The following is a 21,640-nucleotide window of genomic DNA, read 5'->3' as shown; positions in this document are numbered from 1 at the left end:
TCATTTCTGGTTTCTATGTAAGCTCCGGGTGAGTGCAAATGTTTTTTACGGTTATTTTAAAATCTTTTTTGTTTTCCATTTTTATTAATGCATATTTTTCATTTATTTTTCCCCAAAAGAAAAGCATAGTTGGTTTCAGAAAACTTCTACAATTCTTGGTAACGTTTGTGAATAGAAAAATTTTAACGTGTATTTTAATTTATGAGTAATCGAGTACTTTTATTTTGTGGTTTAGAGTACTCGACTACAAAATTATTCAAATGCCCACCCCTAATTGTCACTCACACAGATTCTGTGTGGGCCTGCTCATGGGTTCTTTTCAAACCACCAAACTTCTGGGCCTCCACACTTCTCTTGGTTTACATTGGAGGCCGTTCCTCGCTATGATGGGATGAGAGCGAAGGTCTCATCATCTGTCTGTTTTATTTTTGTTTGGGGGGGAATTTATAAGGATTGCTTGTGTCTGTATTTGTATGAACAGTCCAGTTGGCAATTGCTAGTAAACTGGGAAAGGAAATATGAGCCTCTCTGGTCTGCGGTTCTCTTGTTTTCCCTGGAGCTGTGCTTCACTGCTTTTGTTGAAAGCTCACTGGCCCAGGATCAGGATTAATATTACCCCTCCTCCACTATCTCACCCGGTTCACCTCTTTGCCTGCCCATAGATTTGAATAGAATCCAAATGCTGCCTACCACCGTCATATGCCTTTATTGTCTCAGAATATCCAAGAACAACATCCCATGGGAGGTGAAGTCTGCAATTCTGCTCACTATGAGAAGTGGCCTTGATCCTTTACATGTAGGTGTGAATGTTTGCACATACACGATCAAACTCAAGTCCAACACAAACTTTTTTTGTGTGTTTATGAGAGCAATCTTAATTATTGGTTTGAATTGAAAACAACACAATTACGCAGTCTCCACTAACATAATGTGTACAAAAGTCCAAGCTCAAACAATCTAAAGAAAATAAATTTCTCACTCCAAAACTTGATGTGATCTTTTATTTGGCAAAATGAACTTATTGTGTTTTTCACTGACTAATGCCTTGTGGCCAGCATGATTACATCGCCCAACAACCCTTTAGAGTATTTTGCTTATAATGAACGCTTGTCCAAGACTAAAGGCCTTTTCAGATCAGAGGCGATGCGATAATGAGAGACGAATTCAATTCATTCCAATGATTATCCACCTCGCGAGTGTGGCGCTTGGTTCCCATTGGAATGAATTGAAACCGCCCAGTTTGCTTCACTCACCGCTTGCCAGTGGACATGTATGGTAATAAGGTTGAATAATGTTTAAGAATAAAGTAAACAGTGACTGATATTTTTTTTTTTCTGCCAGTAGTTGCAACATCTAGAAACAGGTTGCAAAATTTGTTTGTTTTTCGTAATATAAACTTGTGATGAACACTTTAGCCTTTAGTCATTTCCTAAAGCTGTTTTTTAAGAGCAATGTTTGAAATGTAATGTAGTTAAAATCAAACCACACATAGCATACACAATGCACAGGATACATATAATGCATGATATACAGACGATCCACAAAGTACACATATAACCAAAATTCAGTATCACGCTACGAGTAATTTTATATCAGGGTAATCGAATATATCACAATATATATATTTTTTTCTTTCTGGAAAACCAACATTTATATAAATATATATATAAAGGCCCCCATAAAACACATTGTTTACCTTAAGTGGGGCAAATAGATTTATGAAAAATGTTAAAAGTGGGCTCAACTTGACTGATCCAATCACAATGGAGATTAATTTGTTTATAGAATACTTGAGATGTAATGAAATGCCAAATGTGATTAAAATTAACAGGAAATGGTTAACCCTTTTCTGAAGTGGTTATTTTGATTAAGTATTATCTTAATTTGTAACTCAAAAAAGCATCTTGCTGTCTCAAAGTATTTGCCTAAGTTGACAAATTTTGCCCTATACTGTAACTATTGTCCCTGTATTTACACGATATCACTGTTACCCCCAAGTGGGCTTTTTACCACAAATTAATTTTATATAAGATATATATATATATATATGTATACAGTTGTGCTCAAAGGTTTGCATACCCTGGCATTGATTTTGAAAATATGACTGATCATGCAAAAACACTGTCTTTTATGTAAGGATAGTGATCATATGAAGCCATTTATTATCACATAGTTGTTTGGCTCCTTTTTAAATCATAATGATAACAGAAATCACCCAAATGGCCCTGATCAAAAGTTTACATACCCTTGAATGTTTGGCCTTATTACAGACACACAAGGTGACACACACAGGTTTAAATGGCAATTAAAGTTTAATTTCCCACACCTGTGGCTTTTTAATTTGCAATTAGTGTCTGTGTATAAATAGTCAATGAGTTTGTTAGCTCTCACGTGGATGCACTGAGCAGGCTAGATACTGAGCCATGGGGAGCAGAAAAGAACTGTCAAAAGACCTGCGTAACAAGGTAATGGAACTTTATAAAGATGGAAAAGGATATAAAAAGATATCCAAAGCCTTGAAAATGCCAGTCGGTACTGTTGGGCCTCATGTATTCGGATAGAAGACAAAGGCAGGCCTAACAGTCATAAAAAACATTCCTCAAGCCCCCTCCTTCTAAGTCAGATGTTGTACTGATAAAAATCGCGCCAAAATCAAACAAAGGGAGTCCAAAACAGACTACAGATCCATGAAGCCATGCCCTCTAAAGGATCGAGCTCTCAACTCCTGTTGGATGAGGCACACAACAGAACGTCCCTCAAACATGACATCATCAGGACTTCAAATAATTCTGAAATGCTTCCAAAGTGGCTTCCGGCTACTTCGTTCACCAAATACGGACGTAGCTTTTTGCTGCTCTCCGGTGTAACCTCGTGGCATAAGGAAGTAATGTCCGACTTGAAACTGTAGCCATACAATCTCCATCTCGCTGGACGAGTTGAGATTACTCTGTGTTCAACCAAACACTCTAACGGATCCGAAGGAGACCGCCGAGCAATTCGCATCTTCATCCGTTTGCCTACAGAAGTGAAGAGATTAAAGATTTCTCTTCCATCTTCAATCAAGTCGACATTTCTGAGTTCTCCGCCAGCCCGCCGAGAATCAACAGCCGTACCGCCCTCTGAGAATCAACAGCCGTACCGGCCGCCGACAGCGCGAGGAAACGGCTCTAGTCATCACACGAGCCTCAAGAAACCGGGTCAAGGTTAAAGGACTGAGGAAAACACATTCTACCTGTGTCCTCATGCGATTCAAGTAAGAGGTTTACGTCTGGGCAGAGATAGAATATTATAGCGTGTTATTCTTGTGTTTCAAGGTTTTTGCTTGTACAGTTTACGGACCGCCATGTCCGCTCATTATTAATACTCAGGGTATTAATTATCACGAATTTGTTTTGCTGTATTGTAGTCCAACCAAATTGGACTGTTGTGCATTTTCGCCATCGCGGGTGAGACAGCAACTGAGTTCATCCATTAAAAAGTCAAATAACAAGGGACTTTTACGAGCCCCGCTCGTAAAACCGCGTCTCTGAGTGATGAACACGGCTGCTTCATCTCCAGCTATCGCGAAATCAGCTTTCGGGCTGTCACTTAATCATCTCTCTCTCTCTCTCTCTCTCTCTCTCTCACTAACCACACTGACACACACACACACACACACACACACACACACACCTTATGTGTTATAGGATTATTTTTATTTCCATATCTAATCATATCACTGTTTAGTTTGTAGTTGTAAGTCGGAAGTTTATTGACTGCATTGTATTAATTATTAATTGATATTACTGCATAAATAAACTTTGTTTATATTACAAAGAGAAGTGTTTTGGTTTGTTTTGCATACGCCTGTGTCGTGCTGACGGGATGTCAGTGCTCGGATTCAAACCTTCATTCATTGTTTTTTTTATTCGAAAATCGATATTCTTCGGATGTCGATTTTCCTAAGAAAACAATCTAATATTGAGACTGTTTTAATATTCGGTTATTAGTCCCTGGTTTCAGGGTGGTGCCCTGTCAACGTTAATCCTTATAAATATTCTATTGATTTTTGATAATTGATAATTATCTTTGATTGAATTAGAATGATCAATAAGCTAGTGTTAATTTTAATGTTTCATCGATGTTAACAATTGATAAGTGGTGATTTTAAAGGATTAAAAAAAAGCTAACATTGATTCTCATCAATGTTCTATTGATTTTTGTAATTAATAATTATCTTTGATAATTATTAATTATTGCTAATAACCAAACTTGCTCCTACACTACATTTACTGGAGTCCCATATGAGGTTTTGAGTTAGATCCAATTAATTAATTTAAATATTGATTAATAACTACAGAAATAATTATTAATTATTTCTGATAGTAACACTGATCTAAACAGCCAGTAAAGCCCTACATAATAATTGGTGCCCCGTGTGAGGCATCCTACAGTACTGTTCAATCACTTATTAAGAAGTGGAACATTCGGGGATCTCTTGATACCAAGCCAAGATCAGGTAGACCAAGAAAGATTTCAGCCACAACTGCCAGAAGAATTGTTCGGGATACAAAGAAAAACCCACAGGTAACCTCAGGAGAAATACAGGCTGCTCTGGAAAAAGACGGTGTGGTTGTTTCAAGGAGCACAATACGACGATACTTGAGCCAAAATGAGCTGCATGGTCGAGTTGCCAGAAAGAAGCCTTTACTGCACCAGTGCCACAAAAAAGCCTGGTTACAATATGCCCGACAACACCTTGACATGCCTCACAGCTTCTGGCACACTGTAATTTGGAGTAATGAGACCAAAATAGAGCTTTATGGTCACAACCATAAGCGCTATGCCTATAGTGAAAAGAATACCATCCCCACTGTGAAGCATGGTGGTGGATCACTGATGTTTTGGGGGTGTGTGAGCTCTAAAGGCACGGGGAATCTTGTGAAAATTGATGGCAAGATGAATGCAGCATGTTATCAGAAAATACTGGCAGACAGTTTGCATTCTTCTGCACAAAAGCTGCGCATGGGACGCTCTTGGACTTTCCAGCACGACAATGACCCTAAGCACAAGGCCAAGTTGACCCTCCAGTGGTTACAGCAGAAAAAGGTGAAGGTTCTGCAGTGGCCATCACAGTCTCCTGACCTTAATATCATCGAGCCACTCTGGGGAGATCCCAAACGTGCGGTTCATGCAAGACGACCAAAGATTTGCATGACCTGGAGGCATTTTGCAAAGACAAATGGGCAGCCATACCACCTGCAAGAATTTGGGGCCTCATAGACAACTATTACAAAAGACTGCACACGGTCATTGATGCTAAAGGGGGCAATACACAGTATTAAGAACTAAGGGTATGCAGACTTTTGAACAGGGGTAATTTCATTTTTTTCTTTGTTGCCATGTTTTGTTTTATGATTGTGCCATTCTTTTATAACCTACAGTTGAATATGAATCCCATAAGAAATAAAAGAAATGTGTTTTGCCTGCTCACTCATGTTTTCTTTAAAAATGGTACATATATTACCAATTCTCCAAGGGTATGCAAACTTTTCAGCACAACTGTATATATATATCAATAAAAAGATTTGTATCCATTTAAAACGATATCCAAAGTACCCTAATGGTAAGTGCATTGCAATGAAAAAACATTATCAATAAATAAATATTAAAAATAATATTTAATACTCTGCATAATTTTTAAATCCAAGCAAAAAAATTAGGCATCTCTACTTTGAATAGAGTTTGGTTTTAGAGTTGGTTATGAAGCAAACCCCTTCATCACGTATTTGTTTTGGATTTAGGCTTTCATTGGATACCGGAAACCTTTTTGGCAACTGCTGTGTATAGCCTATTAGATATACAGTAAATGCACTGTTGACAAAGGTGTTATTTAATAATTCTTAATTAAATTTACTAGGGCTGGGAATTGCCACAGAGCTCCCGATTCGATATTACAATGATATTTCCTAGCCGATTCGATATGTATTGTGATATTGTGATTCTGTAAGTATTGCTATTTGATGTTTTGATATAAAAAAAATTTAAAAGAAAAAAAAACTAAGTCCTTTTCCTCAGAAAGAAATGTCTATTGAAGAACAGTTGAGTCTGAAATGACAATTGTTTCGTTCTGTGATATATAATTTGCAGGTAAAAGGTAGGGATGTGCAAAACTACCAATTTAAAACTACCAACAGACCAGTCAGTGCATTGTCTGAGCTAGGTGACTATATAGTGCAAAGGAACCCATGTATAATATATATATATATATATATATATATATATATATATATATATATATATATATATATATAATTTTAACTTAGACTAATTTGCTTACTTTAGAATATAAAACATATAAAACCATAGGCTGTTACTAATATAATGATAATTTTGCAACATGCAAATGGAAGCTAAAGAGTAAACTTGTTCAAGAACCATTTTTGGGGCTGGACTGAATCATGACACACATGACAATTCACCTGTAATCCCAATGTCATTGCATGTTATTTGCATATGCATTCTGAGATAGTCTGAGAGCCCATGCAGCGTTCTCATTGACAACTCTATTCTTAAAACTGCTCCAAGAAAACTGACAGAGAGAACTCACAATTTGCCTGTGTTCCACGAGACATGATCGAGCTGCCTGCGTTGGCTCCAAAGCTCAAATAAACTTCTGAACAAAAGAGCAAATCAGACACACTTTGCCAGCATTTCTTTCGTCTGCACACGTCTTTGTGCCTAGCGGCATTTCTTGGCGACATTGGCGGATAAATGTGCGAAATTACCTGCCACTGTGCATGAATACCCTGGCTGTTAGATTATAAATTGAGAGGGGGGGGGCGCAAAAACATGTAGTTTACAGCATCCAATAGTTTAATAAGCCTTTTTACAGCTAAACTATTTATTAAAGCAGTGTCAGACAGAATCTGCAGAATGACTTATGACAAATACTCTCCACAACACCTCTCAAATTAACTTTTGGATTATGAATAATAATAGGAACATTGATCATAGTAGAGGATTTTGACATCCGACAGTTAACACATGGCGCTTTGATGGCTGCAGCCGCGTTGCATTAAAGGATTAAATGTAAAGAATTAGAGACAAATCTTCTCAGAGAAAACCTGTTTATGTGGAACTCTGCACAAATATAGCTTCCTATATTTATATATCATTCATTGTAGCATTAAGATAAAGATACATTTTTAAAAAAAATAAAAATAGATTTTTCATCAGGGAGACGTGATTTGTAACAGAATAAAAAATTTTCCCAGCCCTAAAATTTACTCAATCCCAATCACTTCTCTTTCCCTTTTCTCTCTCATTTTCTCTCAGAATGTAAAGACCCTGTTTCCACCTGGTATTTAGATGCATTTTGGGTGATCTGATCACATGTGGTCAGCACTAAATACAGGTCTAAACGGGGTCTAAACTTTTTGTGATCGGATCACAAAAACCACATACGAATGCGGTCAAAAACACGTGACCAGATCGCATTTGAAGTGTAAACGCTAACCCGTCCTGTATGCATCCTGGCAGCAATTAAGAGCCACCCCTCACCTGTCAATCAGCCACTGCCCTAAAACAAGAGTTTAAACTTTTTGCCGGTTAAGAGCGGCTTTAAAAGGAAATAACCATCCGACTTCTACAATGTGTCTGATATCAACACAGATGACAAGCACAAACACCTGAAGCTCCTTTAATACAGGTAATCCACTAAAATAATGTATAATTCTGCTTGACATGTTGCATTTGTGCTTAGATTAAATTTCAACCACATCTGGGAGAAACGGCGCACCATTTTTTATTTTTTTTGCGCTTTGTCTTTTCTGACTTTGTTGTGCTTTAATATCATGCAGTAATACACTGACATAGTGATTGATGTATGTCATCATGAAACAGAGACCCTCCCCTCCAAATCCACTGAAGGCGCATTTAAGTGACTAGGTGTAAACGGTGATGTGTTTCACCTAACCACAGCCCTAGTACACATATACAAAAGGCATTACATAATGTGCAAATTACAGGGTAAACAGTTGAGATAGTTACAAATGTAGGAGAAATCGCCATAATGTGCATTATAAGTTTCTTGTCTTTGTTAAAACAGCAAATGGTGATGAGCCTCCGCGTCTCAGAGCTTCAGGTTCTTCTGGGATATGCAGGCCGCAACAAGCATGGACGAAAACATGAACTCTTGACCAAAGCGCTACACTTGTTGAAAGCTGGCTGCAGCCCTGCCGTGCAAATGAAGATCAAAGAGCTCTACCGTCGGCGCTTCCCCACAAAGATGGTGTCCCCAACAGACCTCTCGCTCTCTGGCATTCACTCCAGCTCTGGAGGAGCTTCTGCAGGCCTGCCTGCTGGCCTAACCCAGCTGGGATTTGATGGGCACGGCTCACCCTCTCTACTACCTGTCACACTGCTTGGGCCAAAGCATGAGCTTGGCCTGCCCCACCTGCCCTCCACCCTTCACCCAGTCCATCCAGACGTTAAGCTCCAAAGGCTGCCATTCTACGATGTGCTTGATGAGCTGATCAGGCCCACCAGTTTAGGTGAGTAACATGGGCCTCTCTTGAAGCCTTCTCCTTCTCCTACTGATATAAACATAGAGGTGCTCTTCAAAGTGATTTATGGCTTATCAGATTGGACAAGGGCCAGCTATGCTATATTTAGTCATCCTGCTGATGCTAATAATAAAAGGTCACATCAGTGGAATGGATGTGTCATTTAGCATGGAGTACTCCCGAGAGGCTTTGTTAAAGAGATAGTTCTCTCAAAAAATAATATTCTGTTATTACTCATCTTTTTGTCTTTTCCACGGAAGATATCAAGCTCAAAACAGCAAAAAAAAAAACAAACAAACAAAAAAAACACCATTAGAATATCATAAAAGTAGTCCATTCAACTGTATATATTCCACTATATTCCTATGCACTATAGGGGTGGGCGATATACCAGTAGACATGATAAAATGGTAGAAATTTGGCAACCGGTATATATTTTGGATGACCGTCTGTATCGCGGTAATGCAAAATCGTCACCGCGTGGCAAAAAATGTGCACCTCATTCTGTTCACGTAACATGTAAGTGGTACACATTCTGTCGGAGAAATTGAGAAGGAAGGTGGGGCGACTTCAGGTGAGACTGAGAGATTTGAAGAAACAGGGTTTTTAAGGTACTGACAATTTTTCAGCGGCTGCCCAAGCGTAATTTCGGGCTGCCAAAGCAAATTCAATGAAATTCTTCTCGCTTTCTAAATATGCTTCTCATCTCACACGCACAGCTGTGTATCACGTGTTTGTCGTGCGCGAGTCCACTCCAGCAGGCTTCCAGATTGTGCTCCACAGACAGGAGAACCCAGAGCGTGTGATCACTTGCGCTACTCAATCTGGTTTCTCTCTATCACCAACAAACCTCAAAACATGCGTGACCTATTTGAAATCTACTGAGTTTTGAGTTTTTTACCTTAAAGCACTATGGAGGAAGTCAAACATCTCAAACGGCGGGAGAGCCTGACATTCTAACCAACACTGACGAGGAAAACAGCTAAAACAATGTCATGCGCCAACAATTATGTGTCATCTGTCTTGCAGAGTTTTTAAACTATACATTATCACCCTTAATAAAATTCAGTTGGAATGACGTTTTGTTATTAGAAAACAAACCGGCTTTGCCTTCAGATATTCAAATATTGTCTACAGAGATGACTTAAAAGAGCTTAATGACGTGTTTTTTTTTTTTTTATTATTATTATTATTTTTTTTTAATCAAGGATAGGAAGGAATGAATTATTTCCTTTGATAGATTGCTTTCAGAAGATGTCAAGTTTCTTGAGCAAAGTTTTATAATAATAATAGTAGTCAACAACATCAGAATGAAATGTAGCATTGTGGTAAGGCTGATTACCACTTTTTGATTACCACCAATATTGTTTTGTTTTTATTTTTCTTATTTTTTTCTCTGACTATGTTAATATGACTGTTAATTTGTCCAAATAAAGAGAAAATGATCTAAGAGGAAGTAGTTTTAATTTATAAAGTATTTAATTAAATGACTGGATTTTTCAGAAAAAACTATTTTTATAGATGTTTTTTAAAAGTGTAACTATATCGTGATATATATCGTTATCGAAATATAAAATTAGTGGTGATGTGATATAAGATTTTCGTCATATCGCCCACCCCTAATGCACTATATTGCAAGTTGTTCTGGAGCCATACAATAGCTTTTTTTGTTTTTGCTTTGTTAAAGTTCACTTCTTAACAGTGTATTTTTGAGTTGGTGTCTTAATCTTTTTCTAGTTTTGGGCTTAATTTCAGATGATTGGATTACTTACCCAAGTCCCTTTGTGACATTTATACAATTATGTTGATTTTTTTCTAAGTGCAAGTCAGTAATTTTATCCTTTCATTATGCTTTCAAGGGTCATGACTGCAAAAGTTGGAACCCAAAGTCAATGTATGGAACCAATCAGGCTGAACTTTTTGTTTGATTCCTTACAAATGTTGCAGTGTTTTCATATGTTGCTGGGGACTTTGTGGCAGTTTGAATCAAGACCAATAACCATTAACTACGGCTAAGCTCATTTTTGAATGTGGAGCCATGTTACCTTATTTCAGATTTAATTTCCCTATAAACAGACTTACAGAGTTCAGTGTGAGTGCAAATTGCTAAGTAATAATGGCTTTTTCCATGCATAGGACCGAATAACATTAAATTGCTTCTGAAGCAACTCTTCAATACATAAGACTTCCAGGAAACACAAGTGGTCCTTCTTACATATCGAGTTCAAGCCCCCTCACATTTAAATACCTTGCACTGTAATGACAACAATTGCAGAATTTAAATTGAATTGTGAGTTGAGAGTGCAACAGGTGTTTCCAATTGTTGAGTCTTTAGTGCACCAGAGAATTTTCTCTCTGCCTCTCCTTCCTCAAGAGTAAAAATTAATCATCTTCCAGCTTCTTGCTGTTAAACTCTCCCCTTCAAGTGGAATAGATTTGCCTCTTCACATGGTTACTCTGGTGGTCAGTCTGAGGAAATCGCACCTTTCATTTCAGTCAGAGGTCTCTGTCATTGAGTTCAGCCATCTGTGTGTGCTGTGTGGAGCATCTGTAGTGGTACAGATAGAGCTTCCTCTTATCTCTCTCCTTCTCTATAGCTCGCTCCTGAAACCCTTGCTTCATTTGAGGAGATTGGATTATGTAAGCCACAGTTATGTTTGGCTCTGTTATACAGTTAGGCTTTAAACTCTTCTGCAAGTTTTTCATAGTTGATCCAAAGAAAAAAGCCAGCAGCCCTGTGTCTAAGACATTGCTATCGGTTTGAGATCATTAGCTTAACTTACTGCTGGATTTTTCACGATGCTACTAAGTATAGTTTACTTTCAAATGCTATCTCATTCATTGCTCGGCCAAGGATGCTGCCATGAAATACAGAAGAAAGCTTAAAAAGCTTAAATTCTTGAAGGGGAGTGTCATTCTTAGCTTTGGTATTTTAATGAATTTTAATTTATTTCAAAAATTATTATTTTTTTCTATGTAAAAATTTAGCCATTGTGCTACACTAGCAATGTGTAAATGGCACGGTCTGTCACCAGCTCAGCCTGGGAAACCTTTCCTTCAAAGAGCTATTGTACTTAAAGTTTTATCACTTCTGTCTTTTTTATCGATATTGTGATGTTATTGGTGCTTTAATTCTGTCTTTCCCAACTGTCTTCTCTCTTGTTTTGCTTTACAGCCTCAGACAACAGTCAAAGATTTCAGGAAACATGTTTTGCATTTGCACTAACACCTCTGCAAGTTCAACAGATCAGCAGTTCTATGTAAGTGTGGGGAGGGATATTAAATGACAATGTTTGAACGTGTCCCAACTAATTTCTTGCATGGAATAAATAAGTTACATCAGCCAGTTTCATCATCAGAACTAAAAAGATGCTCAATTTAAAACAGCTCTTAAATAATTGATCTTGTCTTGTTATACAGGTGCATCTCAATAAATTAGAATGTCGTGGAAAAGTTCATTTATTTCAGTAATTCAACTCAAATTGTGAAACTCGTGTATTAAATAAATTCAATGCACACAGACTGAAGTAGTTTAAGTCTTTGGTTCTTTTAATTGTGATGATTTTGGCTCACATTTAACAAAAACCCACCAATTCACTATCTCAAAAAATTAGAATACATCATAAGACCAATAAAAAAAACATTTTTAGTGAATTGTTGGCCTTCTGGAAAGTATGTTCATTTACTGTATATGTACTCAGTACTTGGTAGGGGCTCCTTTTGCTTTAATTACTGCCTCAATTTGGCGTGGCATGGAGGTGATCAGTTTGTGGCACTGCTGAGGTGGTATGGAAGCCCAGGTTTCTTTGACAGTGGCCTTCAGCTCATCTGCATTTTTTGGTCTCTTGTTTCTCATTTTCCTCTTGACAATACCCCATAGATTCTCTGTGGGGTTCAGATCTGGTGAGTTTGCTGGCCAGTCAAGCACACCAACACCATGGTCATTTAACCAACTTTTGGTGCTTTTTCCAGCAGGATTTGGCACCTGCCCACACTGCCAAATGAAATCAGCATCTTTAAAAAGCTGGTCAGCAGAAGGAAGCATGAAGTGCTCCAAAATTTCTTGGTAAACGGGTGCAGTGACTTTGGTTTTCAAAAAACACAATGGACCAACACCAGCAGATGACATTGCACCCCAAGTCATCACAGACTGTGGAAACTTAACACTGGACTTCAAGCAACTTGGGCTATGAGCTTCTCCACCCTTCCTCCAGACTCTAGGACCTTGGTTTCCAAATGAAATACAAAACTTGCTCTCATCTGAAAAGAGGACTTTGGACCAGTGGGCAACAGTCCAGTTCTTCTTCTCCTTAGCCCAGGTAAGACGCCTCTGACGTTGTCTGTGGTTCAGGAGTGGCTTAACAAGAGGAATACGACAACTGTAGCCAAATTCCTTGACACGTCTGTGTGGCTCTTGATGCCTTGACCCCAGCCTCAGTCCATTCCTTGTGAAGTTCACCCAAATTCTTGAATCGATTTTGCTTGACAATCCTCATAAGGCTGCGGTTCTCTTGGTTGGTTGTGCATCTTTTTCTTCCACACTTTTTCCTTCCACTCAACTTTCTGTTAACATGCTTGGATACAGCACTCTGTGAACAGCCAGCTTCTTTGGCAATGAATGTTTGTGGCTTACCCTCCTTGTGAAGGGTGTCAGTGATTGTCTTCTGGACAACTGTCAGATCAGCAGTCTTCCCCATGATTGTGTAGCCTAGTGAACCAAACTGAGAGACCATTTTGAAGGCTCAGGAAACCTTTGCAGGTGTTTTGAGTTGATTAGCTGATTGGCATGTCACCATATTCTAATTTTTTGAGATAGTGAATTGGTGGGTTTTTGTTAAATGTGAGCCAAAATCATCACAATTAAAAGAACCAAAGACTTAAACTACTTCAGTCTGTGTGCATTGAATTTATTTAATACACGAGTTTCACAATTTGAGTTGAATTACTGAAATAAATGAACTTTTCCACGACATTCTAATTTATTGAGATGCACCTGTAAATCTTTAACTTGATCCAACATAGAAGGCCATAGTGCTTCACTAGTGCTTTGGTGCTTTAAATGTGCCTAAGCAGTTCTGCAGAATGTTTGGTATGCTTTTCCCTCCTACACTCTCTATCACACATTCCTTCTCTCCCACCCTCTTGTCTTGACAGGGACATCTCTGGGACCAAATGTGACTTCACCGTTCAAGTACAGCTAAGGTATGATAATACAACAATTTCAAAACCTAAACAGTCCTTCTACAAAACAGTGTCTGGAGGAGATAGGCTAAATATTTACTTAATCACAAAAGTATGGTTTTTCTTGGCACCATTATTTGTTATTCTTTTGTGTTCACTAGAGCTGTCGATATTAACGCATTAATTCATGCAATTAATTTAAAACGTTTAAAGCGTTAATTTTGCTTTAACTTGATTAACGCATTAACCAATTTTCATATTCGATTCTGACATTTTATTCAGCTCCGTGTGTTAAGAATACTGGTTGGAATGGGGCATAACCTTGCAATGTGTCCAGGGTCATTACACTGACGCACACATCACAAACACACACAGCAGTGATTCCATGTCAGTGATCAAGTGATGGAGAAAGGACCTCTTAACCGTATTTTTGATACAAAACAAACCCAAATGGGACCTATGAAAAGCATCAGCGTTTCCCCGGCGCCGCATCATGCTTCCATCTTACTGGACAATTCAGATGAAGTATAATTGTATTAGGAAATATAATTACGAAAGCAATACAAGACATTTTTTGCATGCACATTTCATGTGTAGTTCAATGTGGCATGAATCATGTAAATGCGGCTTCACAGTTGCTGTAGCAAAGTGGATAGCTATGATTAATATTGTGGAGGAGAATGAGGGTTTAAGAGATTTAATGCCCATTGCAATGAATACGCAACCTTTGGGGACTACTTCTTTCAATTAGCCAACCTCCCACTTAGACTTTCGGAAACGTTTAATTTTACTTGCACTGGTGCTATTTTAGTGTATTGGTATATTGGTATAAATAAATGCATTTTGATGGGAAAAGTAGTGTGTGTGTGTGTGTATATATATATATATATATATATATATATATATATATACATACAGTCAAAATTCAGCACTAAACCTGCGATTAATAGCGATTAACTATGAAAAATCATGTGATAAATGAAGATTAAATATTTTAAGCGGCTGACAGCACTAGTTATCACAATATCTTGTTATAATGTAATAAAATAGCAACAACAAAAAAAAAATAATCTGCATGCCATTGAATATTAAATATTTGTATGTATTGTATATAGTTTCTGATTGTCTGTGCTGAAGATAACATACACCCATCTTTTTGTTTTGGTTTCTGAGAGTCTTTGAAATCTTTCCCACACATTCCTAAAAAAAAAATCTCATTGCATATTTTTCAGGTTTTGCTTATCAGAGACAAGTTGTCCTCAGGAAGACCATTTCCCACCCAATCTTTGTGTGAAAGTGAATGGAAAACCCTGTAACCTCCCTGTGAGTCTGTCTTTGTTTTTGGTCATAAATCAGCATGCTAATTTCAATTCTACCATAATTTCTACAGTTATATGCAAAGAATAGCATATAACAAAGCAATTTATTAAATACAGTCTTGTATTTATAAAGTATGATCGAGTTTGCAGCATATTCTAGTTGTCACTACCAGCCCTCTGTTTAGTGTGCAACTAGAACAATCCTTGTGAAAACAGGCAATTTGACAAAGGGATTTATTAGAAGAGTGTTTGCAAACCTTTTTTTAAACATTTATAAAGTTCTGTTGTTTCAAATGCTGGCTGTGTAACTGGTTGCTATGTTGTTGTTTTTAGGGATACCTTCCTCCAACCAAAAATGGAGTGGAGCCAAAGCGACCTAGCAGACCCATCAACATTACCTCCTTGGTTAGATTGTCTACAACAGTCCCTAACACCATCGTTGTGTCGTGGACATCAGAAATTGGAAGGGTAATGAACACTTCTGCCTGTGAATCTGTATTTGAAATTTTAGAATGCTTCTTGATTTGACGTCTTAAACTGAAATACTGCCATCATGGTTCTCAGAATGGGTTTCTAATAAGCCCCGTTTTGTCCATACAGAGTTACTCCATGGCAGTATATCTGGTCCGACAGCAGTCCTCCACAATTTTGCTACAGAGATTACGATCGAAAGGCATTAGAAACCCAGACCACTCTAGAGCACTCAGTAAGTTTACTCTGAGCTATAATGGGTGAATTTGTGTTTGCGGCATGCGAGGCTGAATATTACCCAAACAAGTGGAAAATTCTGCTTCATCAAGTTAATGACTTAAATTTGTATAAATTATTTTTTATCCTCCAACATATATTTAATATTTGCTCCCATTTAGCACCTGCAACTATTATTGTAAATTAATATGTTTTTCCAACAACGTCTTGGCTGCTTTTTTCCCCATGTGTGGATATAATTAGAGATATTTCGTGTTTTGGAATATTGTAAATAACTTAAGCTGGGTTTGAACACTGTTCCAGTGTGGATGTGAGACATAAACGTAGTAAAATCAATGTGTTTTAAGACAAAAACATATTAAGTGGCCTAAGAGCTGTTCAAGTGAAGTGAATCCTAGCCTGTGAAAATTACATTATAATTGGTGTTTGAAAGCTTTGAATGGTTGTGTCTTGTGCTTCATCTTCAGTCAAAGAAAAGCTTACTGCTGACCCTGACAGTGAGATTGCCACCACCAGCCTGCGAGTCTCCTTGCTCTGTCCGGTATGTAATGGACCTTCAATCCAGAATAAAGACATTATTCTCTGCAAAGGGTTTCTGCTCAACCTTGTTTCTTTGGAAAAGATTGCATTAATCATTGTGTCATAATAATGAAATTCTGTTTCTTTTCACTCAGCCCTGGATATGACATTCCGACTTTCCTTACTGTGTTCCATTATCAATTCAGTTATATTATTATTTAATTGTAAGATTAACCAAGATAAAAATCAGTACGTGTGCCTATAAGGTATACTAACATGGTGTGTGTGCATCTGTGTGTAAATGCACAGCTTGGGAAGATGCGGCTGATGATTCCCTGCCGAGCACTCACCTGCTCACACCTGCAGTGCTTTGATGCTACACTCTATATACAAATGAATGAGAAGAAACCCACATGGGTGTGTCCGGTCTGCGACAAGAAAGCCCCATATGAGCATCTTATTATTGACGGGTCAGTGCTGCTGTCACCTTTTACTCCTGTGATTGTGGACCATCTGAAACCTGCAAAAACTACTTTATAGCTTTCATATATTCAGCTTTTGCTTTCATTTTACTGCGTGTTGTATTTCTTAGTTTCTGTAACTGGTCACCTTATTTTAGTTTTCACCATTTTAACCACCTTTTTGCCTTCACTGCTAGTTCAATGGCCTTGTGGTGAACAAGTGAATTTTTAGTGTAAGTAAAAATATTCCATATCCAAATGTTCCTCATATAAGATGACTTAATAAAATCTTCAAGCATAATAATGATAAAAAAGAATTAGTAAAAAAGGAATTAGTAATATGTTGTTTATCATCCTGAGACCAGAGCATTTTGATTTGTAACAAGTAGCACCTAATAAACATAAAAAACAAAAAAAAACATAGTGTTGGTTATTCATGTTTTGAGACGTTACAGACATCACATCAGAATTAGCATAAATAATTCTGATTCAAAGTAATGGCCAACATCATCCAGTCACTGTCAACCATGTTAAAATAAAATTATACATGATAAATTCTGAATCTATGTACTGATTATCATTGTCCCATGTCTGCCAAATATGTTGAGTGGTCCAAACATCATCTGCAGCCTAAAACTGAACTTTTGGTCAGATTTTAGGAATGAATGCACTTAGCTGCATAGGAAAGCTATAGGATGCACTTTTGCTCCCTATTTAGTGAATGACTTGACCTACAGTGTGATGTCTGTCTGCACTGGTCTCAGAACGAAATTCACCTTATTTTCATCCTAACTCCATATAAAGCCTCTGAAAGCAACAAAAAATAAAACTCTGCTGTGATCAGCACCATGTTTTTTTTGTCACACGACTCGTACGTCTGAATTTCAATTATGCGTTGTGGATATTTCAGCCTAAACACAGCGTCTTCGCAGAAGGATGCGGGGTCGCACAAGATTAAAAATGTTGCTTTCCAAAAAAAATAAAATAAATATCAACTACCTACATGCTTTCATATTGAAGTCATGGGAAGGATTTTTTGTTGTTGTTGTTTGTTTGTTTTTAAGGTTTGTGTGTGTGTGTGTGTACAGATTATTCATGGAGATTCTGAGCAGTTGTCTGGATTGTGATGAGATCCAGTTTAAAGAGGATGGCAGTTGGGCTCCTATGAGATCCAAGAAGGTGATACAGGAAGTGTCGGCCTCGTCAAACGGTATTGAAGGTATAACTGCAAAGACTTAAGTAGCTGAGTTAGGGAGACCATAAGCAGTGCTTTAGTGAAAAGTCCAGATATTAATGTTGTATAACCTTGAAGTAGTCCACTTGCTTTTTAAACTCAGGGTATTGTTTTTTTTTTTTTATAGACTCTTGTCGGTCGGTAGTGTCAGACCACAGAAACAGTTCGTCCCACAGCAATAGCAGTAACAAGGTGGAGGTGATTGACCTGACACTGGACAGCTCCTCAGACGATGATGATGATGATGATGATGATAATGACGAGCTTCCACCTAAAAGAGCCTGTCCATCCCTATCACCCACCTCCCCACCTGCCAGCAAAGGGTAAGGATTTATATTCCCAATATGTTTTTATTGGTTTTTTGTAATAGCGGATTTCATTTTAGCATGTAATGAAGTGTTATTTGAACATATGCATGTAATACAATGTGCAATAGATCAAGAAAAGGCCAGGTGAATAATATAATGATTTGAGCATTTATTTGTTAATTGCATTTAAAGTGGTTTGAAGTGTTTCACCAGCATTCTAAGTATATTGTTATTTGCAGGGTGTTAAATCTGCACCATCAGGCATCTCCACTGGCACGAGCTCCCAGCATGCCTCCAGTGGAAACAAACTATATCCCTCCCCCTCCTCCTCTCATCCAGGACTACCGTCACTATTACCACACACCCAGTGACCTGTCAGGTATCAGCATCATTTCCACTATTATAACACTGCCTATTTTTACTTAATTGGAAAAAAGTGATGATCAGCCCCTTTCTTTTCTACAGATCTGAATTTCTTCTCATTTTTACAAGGGGACAATCACCAGGTGAGCAACAAATCACTGTTAGAGGGCAGCATTGTGCAAAAAATGAGTGTCTACATCTAACCACATTAGGTGTCTAATTACATTGAATGGATGCACTAGGAGCCAGAGTCTAAAGTTGTACTTCATCCCTCTCTGCAGCATTATAACATGGTCATGGCTGCTGCAGCTGCTGCCTCAGCCTCCGCGTCAGCATCAGACGACCATGAGCTGCTGTTGAACCGCTTCATGCCCTATGGCTCCTCCCAGCTTTTCCTGGAGCAGTCAGGGACGCCTGCGAGCAGCTCGCTAGTGCCTGCGAATGGCAGTGGAGGCAGTAGCAGTGGAAGCAGCAGTAGTCTGGTGTCCTCCAGCAGCCTGAGAGACAGCCACCCACACAGTAATGCCTCTCGCTCACGCTCCGACGCTGCCGCCTCCGTTATATATGGCTCCATCCCCGATGTCATTTCACTGGACTGACCACACTGGGGCACCCCACAAACAGACTAGACTTTATCACAAACAGCAGGAGGGCGGAGAAGCAGCCTTGTGCACTCATTGATAGGATTTAGAAATGAATGAGATGGAAGGATGGAAAGAAAAAAGAGAACCAAGACTTTTGTAAAGAGAAGAATAAAATTGCTGTGTACAGAGAAGAAAAATCTATTTTCAGTTTTACTTTTGTATATAAACAATAGGACGCTGTTTAACCAGTCAGTGACTTCAGTCGGAATTTTCTCCACGTACACTGAAGATGTTTTTCACTGCCCCCTGTGTTCTGTGATTATCTTATTCGGTACCTTTTATACTTTTTTGCTATTTTATTTCACCTCAATTAATTATTTCAGACACAATAATGGAAAGACAGTCATCTGTTATCTTTTTTTTTTTTTTCATGTCTGGGCATGAGACTCTTGCCCTCAGCCGTTGTTTCAGCGATGAGGGAACATTATATTATTTAACGCCATTATCCTGTGCAGGTAATTTATTATTGCTTTTAAGTTATGTTGGATGTATGGTGTACAGAAGCATTCCCTTACATCAACAGAGAATCTAGCCACGACATGTTTGCAGAGTCAACAGAGGTCATGTATTATTCCATTCGCACATTCTCTCTCATCATTTACCACATTAAGTATGCATGAAGTGGAGTTATGTTTAAATTAAACAGTTCAGATTTGTTGGTTATTACCTGAGGTGAACTCAGGTTCTCACAATCTTAAGTTCTTTGATGTTGCTTGTCTGTACTAACCCTCAAAAGATTAGGTGAGGCTCACAATATTAGCGCTGAAAATGTCAGACACTATTGCATACCTCATTGAGACAGGAACCTTTCCGTCTAACGGCACATGCCTGTAGACCTTTAAATTGAAACTTTATTTAAATTTAAAACTTACATGTTAGCCTCATCTTTATAAGCTAGTCCCTAGTTTCCAACTATTATACACTCGTTGCTTTTTGCAATTCAGATATGCACTAAGTGGATTTAACAATTTAGATCTAGATTTAACTTGGGTTAAATAAAAATTTTGTAGCTTCCTTAAGAGAATATTGTTGGATCCACTGCATTCTGACTCTGTCAACTGTGATGATCAAACTTTCTTGTCTATATCTCCAGGAATACACTAATTTAAGTTAATAATTTCAAAGTCTGTAAGTGGATAGATTTGGATGAGAATAGCCTGAGTTCCTGGTTTTTCAATAGCACAGCTAAAATCTTGATTTAAGATATGGCTACATGCACTCGCCTAAATTGCATCCTTTTTCGGTTTGGTGTCTTCTGTCTCCTCAAATGGCCCATCTTAAATGTCAAGAACATCATGTTCTTTTGAAATGTCATTTTTCTCAAGGTCTGTGTAGCCTCACTGTCATAAGCCTACATAGGCTACAACAAGATTTGAATCAACTGTAATTGGAACCATCATACAACCATTATAATTGAGCCTCTTAATTGAGCTTTACAGGTTTTCAAAGTGTGTTTGGAAGGTGACTTTATTGCAACATAATATGTGCTGTCTGTTTTTGTCTGTATAAAACTGAATTTATTTATTTTTATCTATATATTATATTTTTACTATTTGTTTGATCATGCATTACTGTCTTGCATTTATTTCATAATTATTTCACGAGTTCTTAACACTTGCTTTGCTAAGTATCTAATTCTGTGTCATTGTCTCTCATTTTCTCATATTTGTACTATATGAGACACCTGAGGCATTAATTCCACAATCTTACTGGCTGTGTCCAACTTTTGTTGAAATTAAACAATTTAAAGGATAAAAGCCAGCTCAGTGTCCATATACTCTGGCTCAGTTATTTTTGAATGACCTATGCATTGGATTGTAATGGGTTTTGTTGAGAGTTAGTACATACTTTTAATCACAGTAACTTGAACAGAACTGTTCACTAACTTTCGTAAATGAATATTTCTAAGTGATTTTGTCTCTGAGAGCAAATGTTAAACTGAGTTTCAAAATAACATAATTTGATTAATTTGCGCTGAGTTACTTGGCACACAGACTTTTTTTTACAAATCTCTGATTCAATGTTCTCTTGCGCTGAACTCATACATTTCATGTGCCCCCTGAATCCCCACATCCATCTTTCCTAGAAGTATACCACTAGACAGTCGGCTGTACCAGTAACTGGCAAGCATGAACTCTCGGCCTTAAGTTTTTAACTGTATGCTTACGCTATGAGAGAAACATTTATGTACAGGAAAAACCAATACCAGTTTGTATAAAATATATGAATTATTTATTATTTGAATTGGGATACATTGTTTACCTAATGAATGTTACTTGTTTATGTAGAGAGCGATTTAGCTGTAATAAAACAAATACATTAAATCTTTTCTATTTCTGTCTTATCTGCATTTTGTG

General features: G+C 37.8%; 1 protein-coding gene across 2 annotated transcripts in view; it reads left to right on the top strand.

The window, feature by feature from the left end:
* The window catches only part of LOC127455997 (E3 SUMO-protein ligase PIAS1-like), a 37,518-nt gene extending 15,893 nt beyond the window's left edge, over positions 1 to 21,625 (top strand). The window contains exons 1-14 of one of the 2 annotated variants that reach the window (XM_051724259.1): positions 7,192 to 7,690; positions 8,090 to 8,534; positions 11,722 to 11,806; positions 13,701 to 13,748; positions 14,960 to 15,050; positions 15,380 to 15,514; positions 15,647 to 15,752; positions 16,222 to 16,295; positions 16,583 to 16,743; positions 17,823 to 17,953; positions 18,096 to 18,291; positions 18,516 to 18,655; positions 18,742 to 18,782; positions 18,921 to 21,625. In XM_051724259.1, coding sequence (XP_051580219.1) covers positions 8,093 to 8,534; positions 11,722 to 11,806; positions 13,701 to 13,748; positions 14,960 to 15,050; positions 15,380 to 15,514; positions 15,647 to 15,752; positions 16,222 to 16,295; positions 16,583 to 16,743; positions 17,823 to 17,953; positions 18,096 to 18,291; positions 18,516 to 18,655; positions 18,742 to 18,782; positions 18,921 to 19,238 — 1,968 coding nt within the window. In that variant the 5' untranslated portion in view covers positions 7,192 to 7,690; positions 8,090 to 8,092 and the 3' untranslated portion in view covers positions 19,239 to 21,625. Of the gene's footprint in view, positions 1 to 7,191; positions 7,691 to 8,089; positions 8,535 to 11,721; positions 11,807 to 13,700; positions 13,749 to 14,959; positions 15,051 to 15,379; positions 15,515 to 15,646; positions 15,753 to 16,221; positions 16,296 to 16,582; positions 16,744 to 17,822; positions 17,954 to 18,095; positions 18,292 to 18,515; positions 18,656 to 18,741; positions 18,783 to 18,920 lie in introns of those variants that run through there. The other variant, XM_051724258.1, reaches the window with a different exon arrangement.
* The last annotated feature ends 15 nt before the right edge of the window (positions 21,626 to 21,640 follow it).

Source organism: Myxocyprinus asiaticus, chromosome 18 (assembly GCF_019703515.2).
Source record: "Myxocyprinus asiaticus isolate MX2 ecotype Aquarium Trade chromosome 18, UBuf_Myxa_2, whole genome shotgun sequence".
NCBI lineage: Eukaryota > Metazoa > Chordata > Actinopteri > Cypriniformes > Catostomidae > Myxocyprinus > Myxocyprinus asiaticus.
The sequence above is the reverse complement of the archived record's forward strand: the minus strand, read 5'-3'. Positions and strand labels throughout refer to the sequence as shown.